The 16,651-nt window shown below is 39.9% G+C and overlaps 1 protein-coding gene across 2 annotated transcripts in view; it reads left to right on the top strand.

Annotated features, from left to right (window-relative positions):
* The window catches only part of LOC143032817 (uncharacterized), an 88,332-nt gene extending 72,147 nt beyond the window's left edge, over positions 1–16,185 (top strand). The window contains exons 3-5 of one of the 2 annotated variants that reach the window (XM_076197893.1): positions 2,145–2,195; positions 2,679–2,749; positions 9,310–16,185. In XM_076197893.1, coding sequence (XP_076054008.1) covers positions 2,145–2,195; positions 2,679–2,749; positions 9,310–11,273 — 2,086 coding nt within the window. In that variant the 3' untranslated portion in view covers positions 11,274–16,185. The remainder of the gene's footprint in view (positions 1–2,144; positions 2,196–2,678; positions 2,750–9,309) is intronic. The other variant, XM_076197894.1, reaches the window with a different exon arrangement.
* Positions 16,186–16,651: the final 466 nt, after the last annotated feature.

Raw genomic sequence — 16,651 nt, 5'->3', positions numbered from 1 at the left:
TCTCCCTTATGCAGTCTCCAACCTTCTCGGTCACTGCTTTAATTTGTTCTTTTACCTCTCTTTTCAAAGGTTCATTTTTGCTAGTATCTTCATTTTTCAACCTTTCATTTCAATTTTTACTATGTTTAATTGTTTTTTAGATCACTAAGCACTGTATTGGTTTCTGCATTTTGTCTTTTCAACTCACTTCTCTATACATTGGAAAGCATTCTGCTCTTAGATCTATAGTCTCTTTCCTTAATGCTGTAATCTCTTGATTCCATGAAATGTTTTTATACCTCATCTCCCTTTCTAAATCTACTTTTACCTAGTCTTCTAACATCTCTTGCAAAGCCAGAAAAACTATGATAACTTTCTTCGTAATACCTTTGATTCTGTTGTGGCATCTCAATGTTACAACTTTTCTTGGGGATGACGCCTAACAGCGATTCAACCCTGCTCACATCAAGTCTTCTTTTAGTTGTTTCACCATATTTCTGTCTGCCTTGACCATCCTCCATTTTTGTTTCCTTTTCACTCACCAATTTCACTCTATTAACTCATTTTGGGCACCCATTAAGCTTACCCCTTCCCATACAAATACCAAATTGGGTGTTCATCTCCTCCAACTTAGTGAAAAGCGCTATATTCCAGAGCTCATTCAAGACTTCCATTCCAGTTGGTGTATGTATTTACCTAGTTGTATTTACAAAGTTGTATCTTACAGGAAGGGGAGCTATGCTCATGGTGACCTGCCTTTATCTCACAGTGCCTAGTTTGCTTTTAAATTCATGTATGGTTTTTGCATACACTATTGTTTTGCCCAGTTTGTTCCAAGTGTCCACCACTCTGTGCACTTTTTTTTTTTTATTTTTTTTTTATTTTTTTTTATTTATTTTTTTTTTTAAGATCTCTTCTATAACTATCCTTTTTGAGTTTTTTCCATGTCCTCTTGTGTTTCTCTTGTCCCAATTTAGTAAGTCCTCTCCATATCAATGTGTGTGTGTGTGTATATATATATACATACTCTGAAGGGAATAATCTGAACAACCTTTATTCTTTAATTTTAAAGTATACATATATACATACCAAAAACCCTTTTCCCCTTACAAGGGAGGTTGCTAAGTCATAGCATGCACCCACCCCACACCCATTCCACACCCACCCAGTACCCAATTTTCACCCTTCCTATTTTAGCACCTCAACATGTGAATTGATAATCTTATCTGATTTTAGCTAGAATGAAATAATGTATGCTACCATGTTGAAGAGGCTTCTATATGTACCACGTGTGAGGTGACTTATGATAACTTCAGTTGTGTTTTAATGTTTACTAGTAAGTGTTGTGCTCTGCTTTATACTGGGAGTGCTTCCATTGGAGGCAATGTTGGGACTCTTGCTGATTTACTCTCACTCCTTAGCTTGGCTCTCCTGGCTTGTTGATGGCAGACTTGGAGAGACATTTGCTGTATCCCTTTGCTTAGTTTGCCTCAGTGTTTGATAATTATGCACAATTATTATTATTATTTTTTTGCACAGAATATTCACAACTTTTTTGTTATTGCAATATAGAGTTATATGTTCTTTTTTTTCAGCTTTTGTACATTTACTGACAGTGAACCTATTCTTTGCTTGTGTTATTATTATTATTATTATTTTTTTTTTTTCATTACCTCTTTTATTATTCATAAGAATATATCACTGGATACATTCAGTATGGAGATATCCCATATCAGTGAAATAAAGGGCAGTATGTTTTATCACATCATTTCTCATATCATGGGGTGTACCCATTTAGGCTTGGCAGAAGTTGACAGTACTCTGAAGCTTATCATCTTGGCCCTAAAATAATTCAATCTTTATAGAAGCACTAATTATGCTGTGCAGCTTTTCTTTAACCAATCCTTTTACATGCTATCTACGAAGAGTCACATTAACAATATGATATGGTGGATGGATTTTGTGTTCTTAGGTATAGGCATGCAAGTGTGTGGGAAGCTATTAGGCCTCTAGTGTTAGGCTGCTTAGATCTTCCCCTAAGATCCCGAGATTAAAAAAGAATCCGCTTGCTTTTCTGAAGCTTGGGTTTAGAGGGTAATTTATTTTCCTTATTTTTTATTCTTTTTTTTTTCTCAACCTCTTTTATTTTGGGCTTTGCTTGGCAGGAACCCCGGATACCAGAGATCGCGGAAACACCAACCTGGGATAACTGAGGAGTGAGTGTAATGATGAAGTGTGTTTTTTTTTCCCCTGCTGCACATACACTTTAACAAGCATTGTGATGGGTTAATGCCTTTCCTTAATTTTCTGATACTGTATCCCTTCTTAAATCTGAAGGAATACAAGGCTGTTTTATCATAATAACACAGTTCCTTGCCATCCATCCTATCCTAGTCTGACCACCCAAGGCTGTTCCCTAACCTGATTCCTCCCTAGTCCTAGATTTTCTGTCTTATCATCTGGTATTGTAAATAAGATACCAGTAGTTTTGTATTAAAGATGGTGAAGTTAGTAGCAAAAGACTGGATTTTCTTCTAATGATATGTGTTTAACGCTGTTAATATGTTAGAAAGTTTGTGTAACTTCATGTATGTCCTGTTAGATATCCAGGAGTTAGTTTCCATACTTACATATACATTTATACATTTTTATATGATTAGTGTGTTTAAGAGTGAACATAAATGTTGTTTGAATTCCAGGAAGAAGAAGTACATTCCAGCTGGTACAGGCAAGAGAGGTCGACCTCGTAAATATCCACCTCCTGTAGGATGTAAGTATTAGTGTCTGATAGATTATGACATTCCGTTGTAATAGCTGATGTGTATCTTATTGACAATAATCAGCATTTCTATCCTTGGGGCCAATGTCATTTTGAAGAGGTGGAGAGATAGAGGTGGTAAGGATGAGAAGTTTATGGAGGGAGGGGAGCTGAAAAGAAAGGTTAATAGAAGTTATATGTGATGACATTCTTCGTTGAGTGGATATTGTTCTCCATGAATAAGAAATTATTGTGTGATTCTTGTTGTCAGGGTTGTCACTAAAGTTCCTATTGTATTTGCTGCATAAAATTGATAAAGTTGGTATCTCAAACATGTTTCAGTTGTAATAATATTAATTCATTATAATTGCATACATCATTATGTAAACAAAGGAATGGTGATTAATGAATGGACGATGAACTGCAGGTGTACTTTGTGGACCTGCCTTGTATGGTGTGGACACCTGTTGAATTCAATACAGTAAACCCTTGATATATCAAACTAATTAGGGGGAAGGCTGGGTCAGTATAGCTGAAAGTACATACTGTAAGTTCATACATATTTAAATTTTCTGTGTGTCCACCATCCATACTGAACTTTGTACTTCATATACTGACCTTGTTTGTTATACCAGATGATTGGTTGGTAGATCTCACAAGGATTGGTATAGCTGAAATTTGGCATAACGAAGTTTGGTATTGTGAGGGTTTACTGTAACTTTGAACTGTGACACCCATCTTCCCCTCCATAAATTTCTTTTAAATAGAGTCATTGTAGGACCAGGCACACAAACAGTTATTCCCTGAATTTGGCAAAATCCAGAAAATTGAAGATTGCTGGTTCATGGTTTCAGTGACAAGAGAAACAGTGGTGGACCACTGCCAGAGTTGTAGCAAAGGAAATCAATCATATCCTTGTTAATGTTCATGGGAAGATTCCACTGACCTGCAGGATTTACCAGAGTTCTTAGTTCTTTAGGATTGATCATAGACTTGTGATTGCAACACTCATGCTGTATGTCAAATATAGGAGAATCCCAAGTTGTAATCTACTAGGACTTTGTCTTTAGAAGCTCAAGGATTATGCACATGGGCAGAAATATACAGTAGTGGCCTGTAATCAATTCAGGATGCTTGGGGTATTGAGGACCCTGAAGGACTGTGGTATATTTTCAAACATGAAACTTTGAAAGCTGTCAAGGAACACTAGAAAATATCCAAGGTCAAAAATGTGGTGTAACACTGTGTGAGACACTGGATAATATCAAGATCAATCAATCAATTGTTGCCAAGTTTCATTAACCACTTCAGTACAACTCAAATTCTCACGTGCAGCATTGGTTGACATATATAATTTGCATCACACTACTCGTAATATAAGATATAAAGTCATTGCTTTATTACTTGTTCTCTTTTACTCTAAGTAATAATAAACACAGAATACGTGATCAATCCAGTTCACAGAATCTGTGGGTAACTCATGTACAACTACAAAAATATATATAATCAAGACACCAATGCCTGCATGCTTGTGGACCCACTCATGCCTCATGACGCCTACATAGGCGTCATCGTACCAAAGTGGTTAAGTGAAAAAACCTGCAGCCCCACAATGACTGGTGGCAGTCCTCAGAACCTCCCATAGATTGCTCTGGGAAGAAACTTTGGACTGTAGAGCATCTTGTATCGGTGTCGGACAGTTTCTAGGTTATTGGCTGAAATTGATAGGAAGAGGAGAACATTCATCTGGTGTCAGTTCCCCATGTGTGAAAAAGTATAATATACAGTTAATAAGAGATCATGGGCCCAGTATAGAATCCAAGAAATATCTCTGCGGGGCTGCATCTCCTGCTGGAGGCGAGGAGGTTGATACATACATACATATACCAAGGGCTTTTTCCCCCTTACAAGGGAGGTAGCCAAAGTCAAAGGCATAAATCCACTCCCACCCATTTCATCCCTACACACTCCATTCCCATTCACCACCCCTCCCTCCCACTTTTCTTGGCTCCTTGTGGATGATGGGTCATCCCTGCATCTTGCCTACTGCCCTGGGTCAGAAGCAATGTAGCAAAACACAACACATCCACAGCAAGGCTCCTTCATTAAATCAACAACCTCCCTCTCTGTCCCCTCATGCAGAAAAAGAGATAGGGAGAAATCCCTTTGGGCTGGGTCAAAATATCATTCATACATACTCCCTTACACCCCCATCCCCCAACCCACACCCTTCCATGCACCACATCATCATCCATACACAACCATTTTCCACTTACCCCTATCTTCTGTCTTCTCCCTTCCTTCCTCAACAGACATCCTTCTTTTCCAATGTCCCTTTTACCACATCTATCCATCTTATCCTTGGTTGCCCCCTCATATTCACTCCCTCCACTTCTGCCTTCCACACCTCTTTTACTAATCTTTCTTCACTCATTCTTTCCATGTTTCCAAACCATCCTAATACTCTTTCATCAACCCTATCTCCCAACTCCCTTTCCACCCCTGTTCTCCACCTCACCTCCTCATTTCTCACTCAATCCAACCTAGTAACCCTTATACTTCTCAGGCATTTCATCTCAGATACATTTAAACCCTTCCTCTCTTCATCTATTATGTTCCATTTTTTCTGCCCCATACAGTGCTGTCAACACAATCACTCCCTCATATAATCTCCTTAGCATCCATTCCCAATTGTCTATTTCTCATTACACTTTTTGATCCCACAAGGCATTTACTTGCTTCTCTCAATCTACATTCTACCTCCACCTCCACCTTCACCACATTCACACCCAAATGTCTAAAGCTATCCACTTCCTTCAGTCTGACTCCCTTAATACTCACTTCCAATTTGCTGCCATCCTCTCCCCATGTACATCTCATCACCTTACTTTTACCCACGTTTATCTTCAACTTCCTTCTTTTGCACACCTTCCCAAACTCCATCACTAACTTCCTTAATCCCCTCTGATGCTGCCATAAGAGCAGTGTTGTCAGCAAACAACTGATATATCTCCCACTTTTCTCCATTTTCTTTAACCATCTCCAATCCCCAGGGTATTACTCTTGCATTTATCTCTTGCACCACCCCATCTGTTGTATAGATTGAAAAGCCAAGGTGACATAACATCTCTGGCAAAATCCCACCTTTACCTCAAAACACACTCTATTTCTAATTGTAACACAGGCTCTACTACTATCATAAAAACTCTTGACTGCTCTTAACAGCTTTCCTCCTATCCCATATATCTGCAATACCCCCACAGTGCCTTCCTGCCTACCCTGTCATAAGCTTTTTCCAAATCCATAAAGGTGCAGAAAACATCCTTACCTTTTTCTAAAGCTTTCTCACATATCTGCCTTATCACAAAAGTGTGATCCATGCAACCCCTACCTGTCCTAAACCCACATTGTTCCTTACCAATTACTCCCTCTGTTCCCTCCTAATTCTTTCAATCAAAACCCTCCCATAAACCTTCCCAACTACACTCAACAAAATGATCCCTCTGAAACTACTACACTCACATTTGTCCTCTTTTTCCCTTGTAAATCAGAACTATACAGGCACTCCTCCAGTCCTCTGGCAATCTACCCTCTTTTAGACAAACATTAAACAATCACACCAGCCAGTCTACCATCACTGTACTTCCCTTTTTTAGACACTCCATATGGCACCCATCTAATCCAGGTGCCTTACCTGCTCTCGTCATTTTAACCTCTTCAGTATGGGCCTTAAATCTTGCGGGCAGCATCCGCTGCCAGCCGTACGACGTGTCATAATAATACTCGCATCATAAAATATAGTCACCGCTTATATCAATCGTTCTCTCTTTCACCCGTGAATTTTGATAACCATAGAAAATGTGATTAAAGACAGTTTAGAGAGTATGTCATTACGCAGGGGCAACTACAATAAATATAATCAAGATGCCGATATGGCAGCCTCGCGTATCCACTTGCTCCTCATGCCGCCTACGTATGCGGCACCGTATGGAAGGGGTTAATAACTGGTTTCACCTCATATTTCCTTATTTTTCCAACATTTTCCTCATCACTGTCATTTTCTTAGCACTTCCCACTGCAACTACCTTTCCCTCCCTATCCTCCTTCACATTTAGCAACTCCCTAAAATACTCTGTCCATCTTTCTCTTACTGCCTTCTCTTCCATTATCATCTCTCCGTCTGGACCTTTTACCAACATATTGGAAAAAAAAAAAGTTGTAAATTTATTTTTCTTTGTGCTGAAATTGATTCATACATACATACATACATATACCAAGGCTTTTTTCCCCCTTACAAGGGAGGTAGCCAAAAAGAAAAAGGCATAAAATGATTCCCACCCATTTCATCCCCAAATACACTCCACTCCCCTCCACCCTCCCTCTTATCTTAGCACCTCCTGGATCACGGGTCATCCCTGCACCTTGTCCACTGTAATCTTATTAATAGATCTGTACATAAATATACTGAAGGCCCCTTACAAGGAAAGTAATCAAAGCCAAAAGGCATAATCTCACTCCCACCCATTTCATCCCCACATACTCCACTCCCATTTACCACCCCTCCCTCCCTCTTTTCTTGGCTCCTTCTGGATGATGGGTCATCCCTGCATCTTGCTCATTGCTCTGGGTCAGAGGCAATGTAGCAAGACATGGCACATTCACAGCAAGGTCGCTTCATTTAATTGGAGATCCCCCCCCCTCTCCGTCCCCCACATGCAGAAAAAGATAAGATGGGCAGAAAATCTTATGGGCTGAGTCAAAATATCTTTCAGTTATACTCCATAACCCCCCCCCCCCATCATCCACCACCCACTCCCTTCCATGTATCATAGCATTATCCATACACAACTATTTTCCTCTCACCCCTATCTTCTGTCTTCTCCCTTCTTTCCTCAACAGACATCTTCCTCTTTCCCAATGCACTTTCACCTCATCCATCCATCTCATCCTTGGTTGCCCCCTCATGTTCACTCCCTCCACCTCTGCCTTCCACACTTATTTTACTAATCTTTCTTCACTCATTCTTTACATGTGGCCAAACCATCCCAATACTCTTTCATCAACCCTATCTCCCAACTCCTTTTCCACCCCCACTCTACTCCTCACCTCCTCATTTCTTACTCTATCCAGCCTAGTAACCCCTACCATACTTCTTAGACATTTCATCTCACACACAATTAAACTCTCTCTTCCTCCCTTATGTTCATGTTTCTGCTCCATACAGTGCTGTCAGCACAATCACTTCTTCATTAATCTCTTAGCATCCATTCCCAAATGTCTATTTCTCATTACACTTGAATTCCACTACCATCCATTTCATCCCCACCCACTCCACTCCCATCCATCACCTGTCCCTCCCTCTCATCTTGGCTCCTCATGGATGACAGGTCATCCCTGCATTTTGCCCATTGCCCTGGGTCAGAAGCAATGCAACAAGACACAGAACATCCACAGGAGGGCTGCTTCATTTAATTGACAACTCCCCCTCTCCATCCCCTCATACAGAAACATTGAAGATGGGGAGAAATCTCTTCTGGCTGCGTCAGAATATCATTTACACATAACCATCCCCCAACCATTCTCCACTCATCCCTATCTTCTGCCTTTCTCCTTCCTTCCTCAACAGACATCTCCCTCTTGCTCAACACCCTTTTCACCCCATCTATCCCTCCCATCCTCAGTTGTCCCTCATGTTCACTCCATTCATCTCTGTCTTCCACACTTCTTTCACTAATTTTTCTTCACTTATTCTTTCTGTGTGTCCAAACCATCCCAATAATCTTTCATCAACCCTATCTCCCATCTCCTTTTCCACCCCTGCTCTCCTCCTCACTTCCTTGTTTCTCAACCTGTCCAATCTTGTAACCCCTACCATATTCCATGCCTCTACCCTATATAGTGCTGTTGGTACAATCACCCCTTCATACAATCTTCTCTTAGTATCCATTCCCAAATGTTTATTTCTCATTACACTTTAATCCCCCAAGGCACTTCCTTGCTTCTCTCAATCTACAATCCACCTCCACCTCTACACTAATTCCTGCCACATGCGACCCCAAATACTTAAAGCTATCTCCTTCCTCCAGCCTCTATTGTTGAAGACTCACTTCCAAATTGCTGTCATCCTCTTCCCTTGTACATCTCATCACCATACTTTTACCCACATTTACCTTCAACTTTCTCCTCTTGTATGCCTTCCCAAACTCCATCACTAACTCCCTTAATCCCTCCTCTGATACTGACAAGTGTATATATAATATATATATATATTTATATATTTTTTCCCCTCAATATTTATTTTTCTTAATTAGTAACCAAGGCTTCTCACAGGTTCAGAAATTCATGAATAATAGATGTATACTGTTTGATCCAAAATTACTATTAACCCCATAGCATCAAATATTTTATTAACCAGTGTACTAAAGTTTTTAAAACTAGGACAGGTAGTGTTCACTTTGTACTGACAGTTTACCTTCTTACAAATGCAGGGCCACAATTTGCAATGACTTATTTTTAAGATGTACACTGCATAGTGAATGTATGACTCATCATTCCATTTTCTTTGTCCACAGATGGTCCTGGGATGCAGAGACCGGAAACTATAGATGAAGACGGCAATATATTTGAACCTCAGATAATCCTTAAAGATGGTGTTAAGCCAGAGCCAAATGATGAGATGAAGAGTCACCACCACATGAATAGCGAACATGGTCAGGTCCCTGCTAATGGTACCATGGAGAACAGTCAACACGTTGGACCCCATGGGCCCCTCCCACCTCCTCTCAGCAAAGAAGAAATCATGAAAAGGCGAGAATATTACAACAACCACAAAAACAAGATCAAGTATGTGTGTCATTACTGCCAAGTTCACTTCTATCACAAACCAAACTTTGATTATCACATCAGCAAATTAGAGCAGACAGGCAAATGTCGCATTTTTGAAAAAGTGAACAATTTGTTCTTGTGTGATACCTGTGGGGAGGGCTTCTCGTGGCGAGAGAAGCTCGAGAAGCACATGCGTCTGGCTGAGCAGCATGGAACCCACAATCAGAAAGAACTGCTCATGTATGGGGATTTCCAGTGCAATATGTGTGGCAAGACATTTAATAAGCGCACCACCTTCATGCAGCATACAAAGTGGCATGAAGAAAGAGAAGACATTCCATGTGTTATTTGTGGTACCATGTGCAAGCAGACAGAACTACGACGGCATCTGATGGAGGTACACAGCAATGACAGCCTACCCTGTTGCTACTGTGGAAAGCTCTTCACTAGTAGGAAGTACCTGGAAAAGCATGAGATTGTACATCAGGGTGGTCACTTCCCTTGCCCTGAGTGTGGCAAGAGTTTCAGCCAGAAGAGCAACATGCAGCAGCACCTCAAGACTCACTCGACAGAAAAGGACTACTCTTGTGAGCACTGTGGGCAGACCTTCACCCAAAGAGCAGGACTGTCACAGCACTTAAAGAAGCACTTTGGTGGGGGTGACACTTTGGAGTGTGACGTGTGTGGCCAGTACTTCCCCAATGAATTCAACCTAAAAGTACACAAAAAGAAGATCCACAATATGCATGTGGATGGGCTACCAGATATCTTGCCAGATCATCCTGAGTATTTGGCCTCACCCCTTCCTCACCATATGACTAATGATGACCTCAGAGAAAAAGCATATGGTGCAGCAAACAATACTGTAAAGAACATGCTGGGTGTGCCCTTGGGTCCGTCCGTCAGCATTAACATGAAAAATGAGGATGTACAAGATTCCATGGATGATGGTGGTCATGTTCACATGCGTGATACAAGTGCTCACATGGATCACATGCGGCATATGGCAGAGAGGAGAGACACCCCAGGCTTGATGAAAGACCCTTTAGCCACCGACCAGGAAGACCCTCTACGTTTGGCTGATCAGCATGCCATGGGGGGCGTGGAGGACCAGCTGCACATGCCACAGGATCTGACGCGTATGGGGGCACAGACACATATGACTGACAACTCTGGGAGAATGTCGGCAGCACCACAAGGTCATATAAGTGACATGAGGTCTCCGGCAACAGACAGTCCAGGTCGTATGACAGACACCCCGGCTCACATGACGGACAACCTTGGGCGAATGGCAGTTGAAAATTTTGGGCGCATGACAAGTACACCTGGAGGTTATCTAGCTGAACACCTGCGGCGCATGGCTGAAAACCAGAGTCGTATGTCAGACTCCATGACCCATCTAGATGAGCGAGATAATTATAGTCGTCTTGGAGACAATCTGCGCACGATGAGTCGAGGTAGTGATGGCATGGGGCGGCTTGGGGAGAATCTTGGTCGCATGGCTGACCCCATGGGTAGGATGAGCGACAACCTCAGCCACATGGGAGTAATCCGCCCCACACAGACCCCATCCAGTACCCCTCAGTGGCCTCCACACATGCAAAACCCAGCTCTAGATAGTATGAACCAAGCCCCTCAAGCCAGCCAGCACACGTTATATCCACTGCCCTTCTGGCCGTATGATCCTTCACTACGGCAATACCACCACTGAGTTAGTGGCTCTGTAGGATCCCAAGTTTTCGTAACTGTGAGTGAGGACCAGTAGGTGAAAGTACATATTTTGTTTTATAATCAGAACAGTATTAGGTTATTGCTCTCTTTTGACTGCATCAGTTTTCAAGTTCTAGAAGTGTTAAATGAAAATTGTATATTCCCTGCTTGCCCTCAGTCTTCAGATTTTACCACTTATAGGCTATGAAGTCTTTAAAGGTTCCTAAAAAGATAAAAATGAAATTTTTATGTAGTACAAGTGTTGGACATGAGGATATGACCTCTCGCGTTTTCCACAATGAAATTATTGTAACTTATAATAACCCTCGTAAATGTTGTGTCCTACAGTAGATGTTAGGAAGCTATAGCTGAAGATGTTTTTATGAAAACTGTGTTGTCTCTTGTAGCCCAAGAGATAACAAAGTACATAGACCACAAGTAGCATTAGGTGCATGCCATGCCTAGTAGCTAGACCGCTTCCTGGTAGTTTGGAACCAAGTGCTGTGGAACAACATGATGCTTGCCTCTGTCATGTAGCAGCAGTCAAGTAGCAGCTTACATTTTGTGATAACACTTCTGTGCAGCTTCTCTATTCTCTCATTTATAAGTTGAAGCTCTCTTCCCACCCTCTCTGGCTCGAGAGTGTAATAGTCAGCAATGGTTGGCAGAGGGGATGTCCTAGTTTGGAAATTTTAATTTTCATTGGATTCCATATGTATGTATGTTGAGGTAGCCTTACAGCGATTGGTGAATTGAGAATGGGACATATGAAGGGCTTAGTCATTAAGAAGTCAAACTTCTCTGTGAATGCTAGAAACAACTTGTAAATTAAGTTATTAATCTTCCATTGATAATGTTACCCGTGAAAATGGTCAAATTTGTATATTTTTTTAGACACTAAATTTATGACCGGTGGGGAGCTGTTGTTGAAGTAGATTGTATTGTAGGAGCAGAAAGAGAATTTGTAGGGAACAAACTCTCAATCCAATCACCACCAAATGCTGGAAAGGTTTAATAATGAGCGTGATCTATGGTGATATATTAGCAGAAACACATTTCTATAGTAAATTTGAAGTCTAGATAGGAAATGATTCGTACATTGTAGGCTTTTAATGCGTGTGTGGAATGCAGCAGACATAGCACAAGGTAAAAAGGTATATTGTGAAGAATATAAGAGGTATGTTATAGATTGAAATGATAATCTATAGGATAAATGTTATTGAGTATAATAATATTAAAAAAAAAAGAGTTGTTTATAAGTACTTAATTATAGAAAGTGATTGAATACCCATATCACTTAATGACAGTCTTGATTTGTGATTGTTGGTACCCTGAGAAGGTTATTGAACTGTAGGAGCCCAAATGCTTGCCTGCTATTGAGCACAGGCTGTAAGTAAGGGTTGGTTTTTATCTACACTTACTGTCTAGCTTTAGTTAGTTCAATCACTGTACCGTACCATAGTGCACAGTCTGTGTTGATAGGAAATTTTTTAGTCCTGATTTCATATTCCACTTGGTCAAAGCTGTGGAAACATGTTACTGGAATTCAAGGTTGTTTTCCTATGCAACAGTCTTTGTAATGATGTCATTTGCAAACAAGTCATTTCGTGCCATAACATTCACTTTGTAACATCATTCCAATTGGCTCAGAAAGAGGCTCTTACCCTCGTCTCCCCACCTATCCACCCACCCACCATTGCTTTGGGCTGTGTCATTTGAAGCTACATGAGCACAAGCTTTTTAAATTGGAAGGGAAAACAATGTGATATTTGTTCTTGTAGGTTAATAGGAGTTTTTGTATCAGTGTTACCTTGAAGAGTGGAACCTCATTACAGTGAACCCAAGGGACCAGGTGTATTGGTTTGGTGTGCCCTGGTTAGTTTTGATATTCAATGTTTGGACTAGGTAGTTCATAAGCTCTTTGACAGTTAAGGGTACTTGTTTTTAGAGTTCGTTATAATGAGGTTCTTCCCTAGTTTGAATTGTTGTTTCAGTCATAACTGATGTGATTTGATATAACATCCATAGTGGTATACCATCATGCTGGTCTCACATGTTATTAAGTCTGCTAAAACTTATGAAACCCAATTCTCCACAGGGGTACCATATATGTGTATCGATAGACTGTCATTGTTATGTGCTCTTGCTTTTTTGATAATGTTATGTTTACACCGTAAGTTCCTCTGACTGGTTGATAGTGAAAAAAATTAGGTAGGCCTTGTAGTAGTTCTTAAGCTCTGCCATATGGGATATGAATGTGTTTATACATGCCAAGTCTCCTGCTGAATCTCAGTAAAGGAGGATCTGTGAGACAGAATTGGTGGCAGCTGTGATGATGAAGATGGCCACGGTGTAGACAGTGAAGGCGACGAAGATATCAATGTGCCAGAAGTATGTTTACATTGTGATCACAATGATGATGAGAACGAAAATAATGTATTGTTTTTACCATGTGTAGCCCGTAATAGTTCCTGATGAGTGTAGTCATTTGCAACATTTGTGATGAAGCCTGCAATTTTATTATGCTGGTCTTGGAGCTGGGGAGAAGTGTGACCTTGTGGCCTGCTATCACTCACTTGAGTTGGATGTTACTCTAAAAGCATCTTAATTATTTTCTTGTCTAGTAAGAAAAAGCATAATGATAGAGGAGTGACCAATTTGCACCCATTTCAGCCTGTTTTCTCACATGTACATTAAAAAATGGCAATCACTGTTATCTATTGTTGGTAATTCTGTTATACATTGGCCTAGAGGTAAGAAAAATATATATATAAAAATATTTACAAATTATTTGCGTCTTGTTTGAGTAGTTATTTTGAATGGTTATTGTAGAAGAAAGATAAGCTGTCAGATTGGTTAAATGTCGTGCTCACTAAGGTTGTGTCAGCCATCGGTCTAAACAAACTTAAATTTTGCAGAGAAAGTTTTACTTACATTTTCATAGAATATATAATGATTTAGTGCATAGTTACAGGAGTATTGTTTCTAACAGCAGTACTTGAAAAGGCTAATTTTTGTTAAAATCAAGTAAGAGGAAAGTTTAGTTTGTGGAATACTTATTCTTAGTCCTTTCTATATTTAGTTTAATAGATCAATTACTTATCAGTTCCAATGCTAAGGCAGATGTGGAGCTGTCATGAATCCCTTCAAAATGGATGCAAATAGGATAAGAGTGTATGTACTTAGACTTGAGCATAATTTCGTAAGGATATAAGTTTTGAATACTTTAATATCAATAAGGTTGCACTTGTGATATAATGTTGTTTTGATTGCAATAATGTAGTTTTGTTACAAGCACAGTTTTGAGAAGCACAATTATTATGTTTAACAATTTTTGAGGACCTAGAGGTTTTGTTTGCTTGAAATTGTGGATTGGATATTAGTTTTGTTTACTGTAAAGTTTAAGTGGTGCAAGAGGTCACACTTACCCAGCCCAGACCCCCAAAAGTGATGGGTAACCCAAAGTTCCTATGCATGTGTTGAAGTGAGATTCAACCAGGAATGTAGGGAAGGTGACGACTCTCTTTTAAGTCTTCTCGGCCGCATCTGTGCTAAAGAAAAGAAAAAGGTCGAATCGGTGATATGTAGAGTCTCACTTTTCCAACATTTCCTGGAGAGGTGATTGAGATCTCTCTGATAGAAGGGAGGTTTGGATAAGAGTTTCTGTTGTGATGCAAAGGTGGCTATTTTTGACAAGTTTGGATACGGAAAGGACAGGTAAAATGTCAGAGATGAAGAAGAAAAAAACAAATGTGTTGTCTTACGCTCTCTGGATGCCACTGGGACACACTCAAGTGGGGCTTGTGGTTTCTGCCAGTGCTTTTTTCCCCATTGTGTATGTATGTAGTCCAGAAGCAAAGTTTTAATTTCTTTAGGTGGTGAGTCACTTTCTGCTTTCTGTTAACCAACTTGTCATTATTTATGCAACTTGTCCCGCTCCGCATGGTTTCTGCAGCTGGTCTAACATGTGATGCATCATTTTATATATATTTGTCCTGTATTTATATGTGACCATTATTATTATTAATATTGTTATTATCATTATAATCATTCTTATTATTATTGTTATTATCATTATTATTATATTATTATTATTATAAATAATATTATTGTTATTGTTATCATCATTCTTATAATTATGATCAATATAGTTATTACTGGTATTGTTTCCTTAATCTTTGCCAGATGACCTTCTTTTTTGTAGATGAGTCATTTGTACATGGTTTTATCAAAATGGCTTTCAGTGTTCTTATACATAAATGAAGCATTGTAGATGTGTCAGGCACTCCGTAACCCAACATCGCAGTTGTTTAAAAGATATAAGAAATGTAAAAAACTGTGCATAATGACACCATTGACAGGAAAACCAATATAATAATAATGTTAATGCTAAAGGTTACTTTGTACATATTCTGTTGTCGTGATAGTACTGAATCTTAAACAGCAGAATGAGGTACTGCAGATGAAGAAGGTGTCATTGTTCACACAACCTTTCAAACCATTTACCAGATCATCAATCCCTACTTCTAGTCAACAAAATTGTCCATTCGCAATTTGTTACTTCACTTTCCTGACATGTAAACATTGTATTCTAAAACATGAAATATTACTAATATTATTCCTGTTATTGTTCTCAGTGTTCACCATTAATGCTTCCCAGACCATGAATCTCTGTTTAAGAATTTGAGGTAAAAAAAGAAAAGAAACAAAAAAAAAACTTTATTTTTTCACACAAATGATGATTATTTTTTATTGTTTTTTCTTTGCCCATGAAATCCTGCCCCGAGGATCTACGATACTACCTTGGCTCTCCTTCCCCCGTTGTGCGGGGGTTTCCCTCATGTGAAGTGGTGTATCCTAGAGTGTTCATAGATCCACGTGTAATCACATAAATAAAGTGAATGTACCAGCTACTTACCTGTCTGACTATGGCCTGAGGGGATGAGGGAGACAGGGAAGAGAGGGTATACAACAGACAGGGAGGGCTGATAGAACCTGGGGAATGAAAGGGAGCTGAAACAAGTGAAATGAAGATTTTCTCAAGTAGGGTAACCTTTCTCACCATGAAACATTAATTATTCATTCTATGGACTAGATTCTTCCTAGCAGAAGACCTGTTGACTTATAAGTCACGTGGAGGAGGAAATCTGTATTGTATGAGTTTTGTCTTGAGGCCTGTCCAGATGATCGAGCACAGCTCAGCAGGCACTGCCTGCAAACAAGCAAAGCCCACAGTTACAACTGTAGTGTTGTCCACATGGTGCCGAGTTAGCCCAGTCAAACCTAGGCACAGCCAGAGTGTGTGGTCGTTCAGGCAGGACCTGCAGACTGTGTGCAGTGTGATAACTACCAGTATGATGGCCACCAAGAAGAATTTGT

This window comes from Oratosquilla oratoria, chromosome 14 (genome assembly GCF_046742065.1).
Source record: "Oratosquilla oratoria isolate Oo_2021 chromosome 14, ASM4674206v1, whole genome shotgun sequence".
Classification (NCBI taxonomy): Eukaryota; Metazoa; Arthropoda; class Malacostraca; order Stomatopoda; family Squillidae; genus Oratosquilla; species Oratosquilla oratoria.
The sequence above is the reverse complement of the archived record's forward strand: the minus strand, read 5'-3'. Positions and strand labels throughout refer to the sequence as shown.